The following is a 14,561-nucleotide window of genomic DNA, read 5'->3' as shown; positions in this document are numbered from 1 at the left end:
ACCTCTCTGAGCCTCAGCTTTCCTGTGTGTAAAATGGGCGTGTTCCAGTTATCCACTGCTGTATGAACAAACGACCTCAAACTTCGTGATGGACACCGATAGCTCTTTAATTATGCTCATGGAGTCTGTGGGTCGGGGACTGGGAAAGGGGTACAGTGGGGATGGTTTGTCTCTGCTTCATGATGTCCAGCTGCGAAAAGCTCACGCAGCTGGGGGCTGGAATCATCCAGAACAGGGATTGGCAAACTATGGTTTACAGGCCAAATCTAGCCCACTGCCTGTTTTTGTGAATTAAATTATATTGGAACAAGCCACACCCATATTTTCTATGGCTGCTTTCATGCTTCAAGGGCAGAACTGAGTAGTTACAACAAAGACCACTTGGCTCACAGAGCCTAAACCACAGGATGGTTTAACCGTTTCAAGAAAAAGTTTGCCAGCCCTTGATCTAGAGGCTCCTTCACTCACATATCTGGTGCTGGGATGAGTCAAAGGCTGAGCTCACCAGAGACTCAGCGGGAGCAACTACATGTGGTCTTGCCTTGTGGCTTGGGCTTCCTCACAATATGGCTGCTTTAGGGTAGTCAGGTTTCTTACGTGGCACCTCAGGGCTCGAACAGCAACTGCCTTAGCAAACAAGGTGGAAGCTGCAAAGGCTTTTTATAACCTAGCAATATAAGAGCCCATGCATTGTCTTGGCTTGTCTCTAGCCAAGGGCTGGCAGTGTCAGTTCCGCTGTACTCTACCGATGGACGCAGTCACAAGCCTACTCAGATTTAAGGGGAGGAGGCGTGATCTCACTTGTCAATGGGAAGAATCCAAGGAATTTGTGACCGTGTTTGAAAATGTCCCCTGGTAAGCAAAAAGAGCACCAACCCCAGAGAGTTATGGTGGGGATGAAATGAAACAATCAACATAGAGCACTTAAGAGAGGTTCCTGGCACATGGTAAGCGTACAGGAAATTCTAGCTATTTTTATCAGCTTAAATCTTGGGCTTCCAATCATAATGTCCGGCTGGGTCCGCTTTTCCTTTGTTATTTGGAAAAGATGTAGGTCTCCCCACCGCTGGGGTTGGGGTGCTTAAGGGGCTTGAACGGTGAGGCTCTTGGGAAGTAACCGGGCACACCTAAAACCATCCTGTCTTTGTGACCTCCTGAGGGGTGAGTGGCTCAGAGCCGTCTCGAGACCTTTCTCTCTGGCTTTACAGACGCAACGAGCCTCTTGGTGTCAGATGGGACGGAAACATGGGTCAGACAGGTCGGTGACGGTGACATTGTTCTGCTTGTCTGCCAGCAGGAGAATTTGATAAGAGAAATAAATTAACCTCTATTTAGAAAGTGGCTTTGACATGAAGGTAGACAGGAGCTATCTGAGAGCTGGGTTATTTTTTCCCCTCTTTCTCTTCTCACGGGCTTCACGCAGATTCTTTTTGTCAGGCGATGATGTGGTTAGTGCAATAGATTTCTGAGCCAATTTGATCTGAAGATTTCCTTTTCATTGCTCTCTGTCTCTTCTCTTGTCTAGCTCTGTCAGTCCAGGTTCATGAGAGCCCAGCTTGTTCACCCAGCAGAATGATCTGAGTGTGCATTTTGGAGTCAGAAGGTCTGGGCTTGAAACTCAAGTTTCTTCATATGCTCTGTGACCAGAGCAAGATCCTTCTGCCTTTGCTTTCCCCTCTGTCAAGTGGGCATTATAATAGTAGATGTTATGGGAGTTGTGGAGAGGAGTTGATGCAGTGTGTTATACGTCAGGAGTTTAGTCCCAACACTGGATCCTCAGGGCATGGAAGAGCTTGGTGATGAAGAAGACAGACAATGAGGAGGGGGAAAGGGGATGCAGGAGGAGGATGGGGAGGATGGAGGAGGGGGAGGAGATGGAGGAGGGGGAGGAGCTGGAGGAGAAGCCGCAGCGGCGTCTGCCGTCTCCTGAGGGGACCAGTCTCCAAAGTTTGTGCTTCCACATCAAGGCCATCAAAAGTCCCATCTGCAGTGGTGTCCGAAGCCGAAGATCTGCCTGCTGCAGGGAAGCTTTCTGAAGTGGCTGCTTGCTGGCTGTCCTTTACAGTTGGCTGCAAGGGACAGGCTCAGCTCGGCTAGCTCAGCACAAGGAGCTGTCTGTTGGAAGGAGGGACACGGGGCAATACGAGAAAGGGGAATCACAGCTGAGGAGCTATAGGTCTCATGAAACTGGACATGGAGGACAGACTTGTGCTCAGGCCAGCTGCTTGGACCCTCAGCAAGACCCTGGGTCCCTGTCCTGGTCCTCCATCATGACGGTGGCTCGGCTACTATTTGTGGGTCCCCTCTGGTCTGTTACTGTTGACCGGTCTCCTCATCCTCTAATCTCATGTTTTCTCTCCATCGTTGCTTCTGTGGCCATAGAGTTCCTACTCCTTGTAAGCTCAGCCAGTTTGTTTCCTGGCCTGTCGTGGCTCTTCTGTTCCCTGGAAACTCATCTCCTCTCCACCTTTGCTCTGCTTTCCACTGTTCCCCCTCTTGGCCCCGCTCTTTTTATTCCGTATCATAGGTCACTGACCAGCTGTCATGATGCCCTGACCTACGGACTTGAGTTGGGAGTGGGCTGTGGCAGTCACAAGACAAGCATGGTTGTTTAGGAGAGTCTGTTGGGTTGGAGGGTGGGGACAGTTTCCTTCGGAAAAGTCCACGGGAGAGAGAGTTACTATCATTGGCATGTTCAAATCAGTGCGCAGCTGGGTGAAGGGGGAACCTGGGAGGTGAACATGCTGCTGTTTGATTCCCAGAGTCAGATGGGAGTTTCTTATTACTTGGTTCAACCTTCTGTTTCTGCTTCTGGGCTGGAGATGGGGACCTGGGCCACTAACTCTCTGTATGACTCCAGCAAGTCACATCCCATCTCTGAGTCTCGGCGTCCCCATCTATAGCACAAAGGGGTGGGCCTGGATGGTCTCTGAAGGATGTTTCCACATCTTAACTGCGCTCAGAAAGAGGAATTATGCCACTAGCCCTTCCCTTCATGATCTGGTAGCGTTTGAGTTTCCCTCTGTTGGAAGACAACCTCCAGCTGCTGCTGCCGTTGGGACACAGATCTGGGTCTGGCCTGAGGAAGGAATTTCCCATCCTGTTTAGCAGTTCTGCTGGGGAACGTGGGCACAATATGCAGCTTTCTCTTTTGCTGATTCTGTTGATTCACATCAGCCCTGAGCCTCAGAGATGAGAAAGACTGAATTCCTGCCATAACTATTTCCTTCATAAGAGAGGCCCCTCCTTCCCTCCCTCCCTTCATCTCTCCTTCCATCCCTCCTTCCTTTCCATTCATTGATTCATATAACATTTATTAGCCACCTCCTATGTTTTTGTTTCTGTGCTAAGTTCTGCAGATTCCAAGATGAATAAGACACTGTCTCGTACGAGGAGATAAACCTTTTCCTCCTTCCCTCTCTCCTTCTCCTTATCCCTCCCTCTCTTCATTTCTTCCTTTTTTCCTTCCTCTATCACACATTTTTCGAGGGACCACACTGTGCCTGGCATGTTGCTAAGTGCTGAGAATAGGGAGCTTCTAGCCTCGAGGACGAGACAGATAAGTAAGCCGAGAAGTGACGGTGTTGAAGCATCAACGGAAGCTGAGACCAGTACCAGGAGTGAGCTAGTACCAGGCAGGGCTAGTACCAGGAGCGAGCTAGTACCAGGCAGGGCTAGTACCAGGAGTGAGCTAGTACCAGGCAGGGCTAGTACCAGGCAGGGCCAGTACCAGGAGCGAGCTAGTACCAGGAAGGGCTAGTACCAGGAGTGAGCTAGTACCAGGAGGGCTGGAACCAGGAGCGAGCAATGTGCTGAACTGGTGGAGTGAGAGGTCAGGGGAACTTCTCAGAGGAGGGGCAGTCTGAGCTGGGCTTTGGAGAAAGAATAGGCATCTTCCAGGCAGACTGGGACAAGGCGGGGCAGATATTCCAAGTAGAAATAACAACGTGTCCCAAGCCTCGGATATGTGAAATAGCCTGGCTTGTATTGGGAACTGTGGACCGACCATTTGATGCGACTGAGGCAGTCATTGTAGGGATGAGAGGAGAGGAAGTGATGTAAGCCCAGGTCAAGCCTGAATGTGTACATCATGGACCAACGTTTTCATTTAAATGTGCTGTGTCATTGGATCACAGTCTATATGCCAGTTCCTCCTAATGGGATGCTGTTTTTAGTACAAACCTTTATACTTTTTTAAACTGATATAATGACTTTTTGGCAGAGCATCTATGGAAACTTCTTGAAATTTGCCAATCTGTGAGTAGAAGTTCAAAGAAGAGTCTTGATAGGATGGATAGATGCCTGACTTTCATCTCCCCTTGTCCCTCTACTGACACGATCAGTCCCTAACTTCCTTTAAAAACCTTCTGTGCCCCATTGGGCTGTATGGGGCCTTCACAGCCCAACCACGTAAATCTTAGCCCACATGTCACTGCCATATTATTCCTTATACTAACATGTCCATTGCCATTAAAATTTAATTACCATTAGATAAATTAGGATAGAATGAGAAGGCTGGCTTCCTGATGCCTTTCTACTTAAATCAGATCAGAATTACCTCCAAGGTGGTCTTGCGTGGAAGGTGGCTGGAATGAACTTGAGCATGACCTTGGCTGGAATAGGAGTACTTTGTCCAAGGAATGTTTGTAGGAGTTTGATCCACAGGAGCCACAGAGGGTAACAACCTAGCTGTCCTTCAATGGATGGTTGATCAAATAAACTGTGGTACATCCATACCATGAAATACCACTCAGCAATAAAAAGGAACAATCCATCGATGCATGCAATAACTTGCATGACTCTCCAGAGAACTATTCTGAGTGAAAAAAGCCAATCCAACAAGGTTACATACTATATGATTCAATTTATAGAACATTCTTGAAATGACAAAGTTATACCAATGGAGAATAGGGTAGTGGTGCCAGGGATAAAAGATGGGAGGGAGGGGTGGTGAGGAGAGAGAAGGAAATGGGTGTGGATAGAAAAGGGCAACATGAGGGCCCCTTCTGGGGGTGGAAATGTTCTGTATCTTGACTGTATCAATTCAGTGTCTGGGTCATGATATTGTACCGTAGTTTTGCAAGATGTTATCATTGGAAAAAACTGAGTAAGAATGCATGGGATCCCTCTATTATTTCCTACAACTACATGCAAATCTGCAGTTATCTCAAATAAAAAGCTTAATTGCAAAAGTAAACGCCGTCATCAATATAATCGCTACCGTTTGTTGGTAACAAAGTGCCTCAGCGCAGTGCTCAGGGTGTAGGTACAGACATAACCTTATTTAAACTTCGCAACAGATCCACACACAGTGGGTGTTCTTCGCCCACATGAAGGACAGGGAGAGACTGACGCTCACAGAGGGGAAGTCCCTGATGTGGAGGCAGTGTGACCGCGTGGGAGTGGGATGGACTCTGGGAGGGGGACGTGCACAGCACCGGTTGAGCACGGGATGCCACTGGGCATCCAGATGGAAAGTGTCCGTTCCCCACCCCACACCCCCCGCCCTCATATGCTGGTTGGTGTTTGCTATACCAGCTCTGGAGTTTGGCAGGTAAACACACCTGTTGACAAATAACCAGATCACACAAAACCATCCTTGGGCACCTGGAGCCAAGCTGAACGGCGGACCTCTGAGTAATGCAGGGACCAAATGATTCATGTCCTGTGAGTGAACAGATTAAGGTTCCCCTCAGAACTCTTAGCTCTGCTGGCTTTGAGAGGCAGGAACCCCTTTTTTGGGATGCTGAGGTTTGCTAGTGTTATTCCCATTATACAGTGGGCAAAACTGAGGAATGGCGAGGTTAATCATTTTGTTCAGGATGCGAGGGGAAGAGGTGGCCATGGGATTTTGAATCTGCGTTTGCCTCACTCTGGATTCTGCTTGTATCAGTTTCCTGGGGATGCTGGGTAGCTAAGACAAATTACCACAAACTGGGTAGCTAAGACAAAAGACATTTATTCTCTCACAGTCTGGAGTGCAGAAGTCTGAGATCGAGGTGTCAGCAGGGTTGGTTCTTTCTGGAGACTCTGAGGGAAATCCATTCCATGCCTCTCTCCTTACCTTCAGTGGCTCCGGCAATCCTTGGCATTTCTTGGCTTCTAGAAGCATCAGTCCCCTGTCTACCCCTGTCTTCAAATCGCCTTTTCCTCTGCGTGTCTTTCCTTTTCTGTTTCTTATAAGGACACTTGACATTGGATTTAATGCCCCCCACGCCCAAATCCAGGATGATCTCATTTCAAAATCCCTGACCAACGTCATTCTGAGGATGCACACGTGGATTCTATCTTCCTCTTGACTTTAGAGCAGTTTCAAGGGCCGGAAGAGGCATTGCTGTTTCCAACTGAGATGCGCGGGAAGATGCTGCAGGCTTGCTCTCACACTCTCTCTTGAGCTGTCAGGCTGTTGATTCTTTAATAAACACTCAGGAGGAGAGGCGTTAGGATGGGAAAAGCACTCTGGGCACCTCTGCGTGGGACTTTCCAAAATCAAAGAGGCCCAGGGAGCGTGACTGTCGCCTACATGGCTTTCATTATGTGGCAACCTGTCAGTCCGGGCTCCAAGCAGTGGACAGGAATTTGACCCCAGAAGCTGTTCCATCCGCAGCTGGATGCAACCTGGTGGGGATGATGAAGCAGGTGGGGGGACTTTGGAAGGATCTGGCGGTTGAGGAAAACGGAAGAGGTGCTGTGGATGCTAGGGTGGGGTCTCTTCCTGTGCAACCCGCCCTCACTGCTGTGTCTCCGCCTCTCTGTCGGCCCCTGCCCCCTGCCCTGTTTTCTTCCTGCAGGACCACATCCCTGTTCCTTACCAGCCAGACTCTAGCAGCAATCCCTCGTCCACAACGTCCTCCACGCCCTCCTCGCCAGCACCCCCGCTCCCTCCCAGTGCCACGCCGCCTTCTCCCCTACACCCTTCTCCGCAGTGCACAAGGCAGCAGAAGAACCTCAACCTGCCAGGTACCTCCATGCTTGGGAAGCTACAGGGGGGAGCTCAGGGTTCGTGCCAGAGCCATTTCCGGACCAGTCCATGCGTAAAGGCAATGGGTTGGAAGCATGTGGATTGAGTCTTACCATATGCAGGGCAGGTGCTACATATTACCTTATTTGATCTTTAGAGTAGCCATAACATAAGTACGAGCAGCTCCATTTTACAGATGAGGAAACAGAGGCTCAGAGAGGTAAAGGGACCCTTAGAGACTCAGTGTTTTGGGAAGCAGCAACCCAGGGTCTCCACCTAAGTCTGAGTTCCAGGGGGAGCCATTGGCTCTGGAGCTGGCCGTTGTCTTATGAGCAAAATCAGTTGAAACTGGCAACAGGGCTGCATCCTGAGTCCTACCCCAGACATCAGGACAGGGCTGTGAATGAGCGGGCTGGCGTCCGATGTTCAGTATCCAGCTCTCTCACGTCCCTGCCCTGTGACCTCTGACTTCAGTTTTCTCATCTCTGAAAGGATATAGGTGGACGAGAGGACCCCAAAGGGTCTTCCAGCTTGCAAACTCCAGGGCACTCAGCTGCTGACCGGAGACTATGTGCTGGGCTGTGAGATGGTGGAGAGGCCATCATGTGCTGCTTTGGCTTCTCGGACTTAAGAAAGGGCTCTCTCTCTGCTCTTAGGCAGGCCAGACCTAAGAGTCTTCCTACCCCTTCCGGGGCCCGGCCCAGCCCACTTGCCGTTCTAGGGCCCCGAGGACATTTCCAGCTCAGCCATATTGGCAGCGTCATAGCTGACTTCAAAACAGAGGCAGGTGAGATGAGGTCTGGCTTGGCCGGTTGGGACCAAAGTCTAGGTCTGTGTTGTTCAACATGGTACCCACTAGTCACGCATGGCTGTGTAAATTTAAACTAATTAAAATTAAATATAATTAAAATTTTAATTCCTCAGTCACACTAGCCACATTTCAGGTGCTTGCGAGCCACATGTGGCTAGTGGCTGCCATGCTGGACAGCACAGGCATAGACCATTTCCCACCACTGCAGAAAGTTCCACCGGACAGTGCTGGTCTAGGGGCTGGTTTCCTCCTGAGCCAGCGAGCTTCACGCAGGAGAAGAAAAAATCCCAGGTACGCAGCCACAGGTCACACCTGCAAGCCTAACCAGCCGTGAGAGAATATCTGGGAAATGAACGAAGACCCAACCCCACATCTGGGCAACACCCAGATACAACCACCCATTGAGGACAAGCTGATCACGTCACCTGCCCACACTGCTTCGATCTGGGCTGTGTCCAAAGGGATAGAGTGTGTTTTAAAGACTTGCATCATGGAAATTTTTTGGTTAAGTCCAAGCCCGAGGCAGCCTCATACCTGTGGTGTGAGGGCCACTCACCTGGCAGCCAGCAAGGACCATAACGGGAGTCAGAAGCCGGAATCATTTCAGTAAGTGCCCCCGAGTCAACAAGGCAACAGTTGCCCAGCATTTCCATAGACTGAGGGTTCCCACCAGCACCCCGAGCCATTTCCACTTCTCTGGAAGGAGGGGAACGGGAAAAAGGCCCTTTGACACCCCATGACCCCCCAGTTTCTGGAGGGAGGGGCTGGGTCCTTTCCTAGAGCTGTACCACCCGCCACCCAAGACACACACTTAGGGCTATTTTCCCTGTAACTGTTTGCTACTTGTTTATGGGTGGGGAGGGGGGGGCGGGAAAGAACCTCTTAAGGGAGAACCACGCATCAAAGCACCACAGCGCTTTTCGTCTCCAAAAGACTCTGCCGGCATCTTTAAACAAGAGACATGACTCGACAGGGGCAGTCACTGTTCCATCAGTTCCTTTGTCCCTTCTGTCAGAGCCCCAGGGAGGGGTCTTGGCCAAGTTGCAGTCAGAGCCCCAGGGAGGGGTCTTGGCCAAGTTGCAGGGCTCGCCTGCCAGTGGGTCTGCATCTACTCCATGGCAGGTCCCAACAGTGTCCTGACCCTCTTTGGGAAGTGGGCTAAGGGGTCCTTTGGGGGAAGGCACTTTAGAACAGCAGTGAAGAGTGTGGGTTCTGGAGCTGGGCTGCTTGGGTTCAAATCCCAGCTCCGTCACTTAATAACTGCGTGATGTTGAACAAACTGCTTGCCTCTCTGTGCCTCTGTTCCCTCATCTGTACAACGGGGATAATAATAGTACCTACTCTGTAGAATCCTCGAAGGGCTAAACGTTACCATACGTGTACAGAGCTTAGCGGAGCACCTGTCTTGTCAAAGAGCTCAACAAAGGTGAGCTATTTTCATTACTATTAGATAAACACAGGAATAGCAAATTACCGTGGCTACCACTGCTAAGTAATCCGGGCCTAACTAGAATTGTGGAAATAAAGATGAAATCCCCATATACCATGGTATTGGGAGTAAGAATCAAATTAAACTTTGGGGATAGGTAATTTGGCATTGTCTGTCAAAGTTTCAAATGTACATTCCAATTACAATGTAGGTAATTTGGCATTGTCTGTCAAAGTTTCAAATGTACATTCCTTGGACCAGCAAAATCACTTGAAAGAATTTATATACAGAAGTGTTTGCAAAGGGCACAGGGATCTGTATGTAAGGATTTCATGGCAACAGTAAAAAATCTGGACTCAACCCAAATGCCCATCAAGAGGGGAGTGTTTGAATATGCTAATATATCTGTATAACCAAATACTCAACCAAATACGCTAATATATCTGTATAACCAACATATCTGTATAACTAAATACTCAGCCACCCTTAAAAAGAATGGAGTAGCTCTTTGTAAATATCCTGACATGGAAAGATAGCCACAATATCTTTTAAGTGGAAAATAAGTGATGTGCAAAGCAACTGGTATAATAACATCCTATTTATTGTAAAATGGTTTTATATATTTGTATATGTATGTTTAAATGTGTGTGTATATATATGTTTGTCTATGCACACACATGTCTGCAAGACTTCATGGCAGGTGTTCTAAGAAAAGGAATTTTCTTTTATGCACTTCTGTAATGTATATAAGAGCAAGGAATATGCACCAGTTTTATAACTGAATAATAACAGTAAAATGCATTGTCGACAGGGAAAACAAACTAGGACCTTCCAGAAGGGCAGCCAGACCTTCCCTCTGTCTTAGGCGGTTTTCGCAAAATTCCCCCAGGGTGACAGGCATCTGTTCTGTTCATACAAGGCCCTGGTCACCTGTTATACTCTAGACTGTGAGCCTCTGTTGATGGGAAAAGGAGCTTTGGCTCTGGTTTCCTGCCAGATGTTGAGTTTTCTGAAGATTATTCAAGCTAACGCCTAGGCATAAAAATGTCCCTGGCATTGATTGATCTAGAATATTCTTTCTCTAAAACAGGCTGTGCGGTTAATGGTCATTTGACTCATTTGCTAACCTCAGGGCATGTGAAGGACATCCACGGGCTTGGTGGGATTTGAGATTGTGCTCTGCTGGTCGGCTGGACCTCCTTGTTTTCCGCCACTCCCTTAAGAAGCCTGGTGCCATGTTGGACATGGCACAGTGTAGGATGGAGTCAAGATGGCTACATTTGGATCCCAGATTTGCCCCTTCCCACCTCTGTGGCCTTGAGTATGGCACTGGCCCTGTTTAGATCTCAGTTTCTCATCTGTAAAATGGGTCTAACTTGCAAGCTTGTGTGACATTTGATGTGGGAAGGTACATGAAGGGGTTGTAAGGGACTATTGTGTGGGTTTTAGAGGCTGGAGTGTTCAAATGCCTTCTTTCTGGGGCGTAACCTAGTGCCGTGTTTAGTGTCTGTCTCCTCCCTCAGAACGTCAGCTCCATGAGACTAGGAAACTAGTCTGCTTCATCCACCCCTCTGCGCCCAAAGCCCATCACAGTGCCCACTGCTGAAGGCACTGATTAGAAGTTTGCTAAATGAGTGAGTGAACGAGTGACTTGAGGCTCATGCACTGCCCAGAGCTGCAGGTTTTTTTTTTTTTTCCTTTAAACTGTCTTCTGGCCCTCAGACTGCATTCATCCATTCCGATATCCTTAATGGGTATTTATTAAGCATCTACTACACACCAGGTACTGTACAAGACACCACGTATGGAGCAAGGCACAAACCGGATATGCCCTGTAAAAGTTTGCCGTTGCTGCTGTAGCAAATCACCACGAGCTTAGAGGCTTAAAGCAGCAGAAATTTATTATCTTGTGGTTATGGAGATCAGAAGTCCAAAATCAGTTTCACTGGGCTCAAAATCAAGGAGTTTGCAGAGCTGGTTTCTTTTGGAGGTTCTAGGAAGGAATCCATTTCCTTGCCTTTTCCCAGCTTCTAGAGGCTGCCTGCATTCCTTTGCTCATGGCCTCGCATCACTCCAGCCTCTGCCTCTGTTATCACATCTCCTGTGATTCTCTCTGACTTGGATCCTCCTGCCTTCCTCTCGTAAGGACCCTTGTGATTATGTTTAGGGTTCACCCAGAGCATCCAGGATAATCGCCTCATCTCAAGATCCTTAACTTCATCACATCTGCCAAGTCCCTTTTGTCATGTAAGGTAACATATTCACGGGTTCCAGTGGCTGGGATATGGCCATCTTAGGGATGGGGGTGGGGGAGAGGGCGTCACTCTGCCTGTCACAGCCTCTGTTCTCATGGAGGTTATAGCTTAGCGGCAGGCACAGGTGTTAGCCGAGCAAACATACACATGAAAATAGGATTATAAGTTGTGATAAGTGCTGTGAAGGGAAGGAACAGTGCTATGAGCAAATTCAAGAAGAGAACAAGTTTAGGTTGAAAGGTCAGAGGCAGCTGAGTTCGGAAGACTGGCCAGAGAGGGCTGGTGGGGAGTTTCCAGGCAAAGAGAGGGGAACACATGCAAAGCCCCTGCCACCGGAAAGAGCTGGAAAAAAATGTCCCAGTGGCTGGAGTGCTATAAACAAGGCACCAAGCAAGACTCAGAGCTGCAGGGCTGAGGCCTGGCAGGGCCTTGTAGGGCTTGGCAGGAATTTAGATTTTATTTAAGACACAATGAGAGGCAGTTGCAAGGTTTAGGCAGGGGATATTTTGATCTTTCTTCTTTCCTTTTAGAGCCTTCCTTTCAGATGACCACTCAGGCTGCTCTCTGGGGAGCCCATAGGGAGGGAATGGGGGCTTCAGAGTGGAAGAGCCTTCAAAGTGGCCTGCTTGTCTCTCTGACCTCTGGTCATCTGCAGCCTCCCAGTTCCTGGGTCCTCTTTGATGCCAGAGAGCCAGGAGTCACTCGGGTTCATCTGCTGCCCCTCGGACCCGCTTCTCACTGGTGTCCGTTATCAGCAAGAAGAACAGGCAGAACTCACGGCGCCCTTTCCCTCCTCCTCTGGCCAAGACTCTCTCCCTTTTGGCCATCAGGAACGAGCTGTTATCAGGCACTTGAAGGGGTCCAGGCGGAGGCTGGCTCTGAGCGTGGAGGCATTTGCCACGTGTCCCATTGCCTGACACCTGTCCCATCTCAGAGTGGTGCCTTCTCTCCATCACCAGCCCCGCCTCCTTAAAAGAACACTTAACTGCCAGCTAACCTTTTCTGCAGACACTGAATCCTCAGTCCCAGTTGGGGAGGGAAGAGATCAACTAAGTCTCTTGACAATCCCAGGTAGTTTTTCTTCTTTTAATTTTAGCCCCTTGTTGACTAACAAAATGTCTTCCTGCAATGAAAAAACCTAAGACCATAAACCTAAACCATTTATCTAATGGAAGAAAGGTCCCTGACATCATGGAGGTTGGATTTCTTTTAAAGCTTTGTTCTGTAACCTTGAATGAGTTGCCTCCCAGCCTAGGCACTTCATTTTCCAGAATCAAAAATGCATCCATTTCAATTCCAACTAGCTGAGATATTTGGGAATTGCTGTGCTAAAAGAGAGTTGAGTAATTCAACAAACGTGAGCAGCTTACCCACTGGGTGCAAGGCACCAAACCAGGTGCTTGGGATCCTGAGATGCCAGGACTTGCTGTCCATCCCAGGGGGAATTTATAAATCAGCTGCACCCTCAGGGGCAGCTAATGACTTAGCTCTTTGAAACTATCTGACTGTCTATGAATTATAAAGCATCCTTGTCTGTTAGTTAAGAGAGCTTAGAAAGAGATCGGCTTATGCATCGCAATCAACCTGATTCTGCACGTTCTATGCACTCTTATCTCATGTCATGATGAGCTCAGCCCTATGAAGGAGAGATTTTTATTATCCCCATTTTACACATCTGGAAACTGAGACTTGGAGAGAGTTGCTGAAGCTTTTATAAGGAATCAAGGAAGAACAAGGATTCAGCCCTACAGGATCAGCTTCTAGACTCCAGGCTTGGAACCACTGTACCAATTTTTGGTGAGCCAGCTTGTCGCTGAATGAATAAAACTGTTTCCGGAAGTATATTCACCAACACAGACTCATATCTGATCCCATCCCTGCTCACTGCCTTTACTTGAGGATATAAAACTTTGTGTGACCTGTCCCCCACCGCTGACACCCCTTGTACCCCCTGGTCCAGGCCCCCCACCCCACTGGAATAGGGGTAACATTGGAAACCTTGGGGATGTCCAGAACAACTGGCCTCCAGCGAACAGACTGGAAGTAAAATGAATTGTAAGAGAACGAGCAGTGAATTTGAGGAAGTTTCTTTTATATGATTTTTCCCTAAATATGGAAATTAATTCATGCCTGTGGTAGGCAGAATAATGGTCCCGCAAAGAGGGCCACGCTCTAATCCTGGGTTCTGTGAACATGTTACTTTATACGGCAAAAAGACCTTTGCAGCTGTTACTAAATTAAGGATCTTGAGGTGGAAAGATTACCCTGGATTATCTGGGGGGACTCGAGATGCAATCATGGGGATCCTTACAAGAGCGAGATGAGAAGGTCAAAGACAGTAGAAGGCGATGTCGGGACGGAAGCAGAGATTGGGGTGACGGGGCTGTGAGCCAAGAAATGCAGGCGGGCTCTATAGCTGGAAAAGGCAAGGAGTGGATTCTCCTTTGGAGCCTCCAGAAAGAATCAGTCCTGCCAACACCTTCATTTAGCCCCTTACAACTGTTTTTAGACTTCTGACCTCCAGAACTCGAAGAGGATAAAGTTGTACTGTCTTAAGCCATCCAGTTTATGGTAAGTTATTACAGCAGCAATAAGAAAACTAATACAATGCTCAATGCAGCCAATTGGAAAAACACAAGAAACACATAAAGGGCTTTTTCCAGTTTTATTGAGATATAGTTGACATATAACATTGTATAAGTTTAAGGATATAATGATGTGATATATGTATCTGTTGCAAAACAACATCCATCACCTCACATAGTTATCCATTGTTTTTCCTTGTGATGAGAACTTTTAAGATCTCCTCTCTTAGCGTCTTTCAAATAGACGATACAGTATTGTTAATTACAGTCGCCATGCTGTACGTCACATCCCCAGGACTTATTTGTCTTATAACTAGGCATTTGTACCTTTTGACCACCTTCACCCAATTCTCCTATCCCCATTCCCCACTTCTGGCAATCACAGATCTGATCTCTGTTTCCATGAGTGTGTTTTTTTTTATAGATTCTGCATGTAAGTGAGATCATACTGTTTGTCTTTCTCTGTCTGACTTATTTCACTTAGCATAATACCCTCTAGGTCCATCCATGTTGTCACAAA

General features: G+C 48.1%; 1 protein-coding gene across 13 annotated transcripts in view; it reads left to right on the top strand.

The window, feature by feature from the left end:
• Positions 1–14,561, top strand: part of KSR2 (kinase suppressor of ras 2) — a 435,324-nt gene that overhangs the window by 346,641 nt on the left and 74,122 nt on the right. For all 13 annotated transcript variants that reach the window (XM_082416773.1, XM_082416774.1, XM_082416782.1 and 10 more), the window contains one exon: positions 6,792–6,960. In XM_082416773.1, coding sequence (XP_082272899.1) covers positions 6,792–6,960 — 169 coding nt within the window. The remainder of the gene's footprint in view (positions 1–6,791; positions 6,961–14,561) is intronic.

The sequence above is a fragment of the Balaenoptera physalus genome (assembly GCF_965194825.1).
Source record: "Balaenoptera physalus genome assembly, chromosome: 12".
NCBI lineage: Eukaryota > Metazoa > Chordata > Mammalia > Artiodactyla > Balaenopteridae > Balaenoptera > Balaenoptera physalus.
This window is presented reverse-complemented; position numbering and strand designations above follow the sequence as displayed.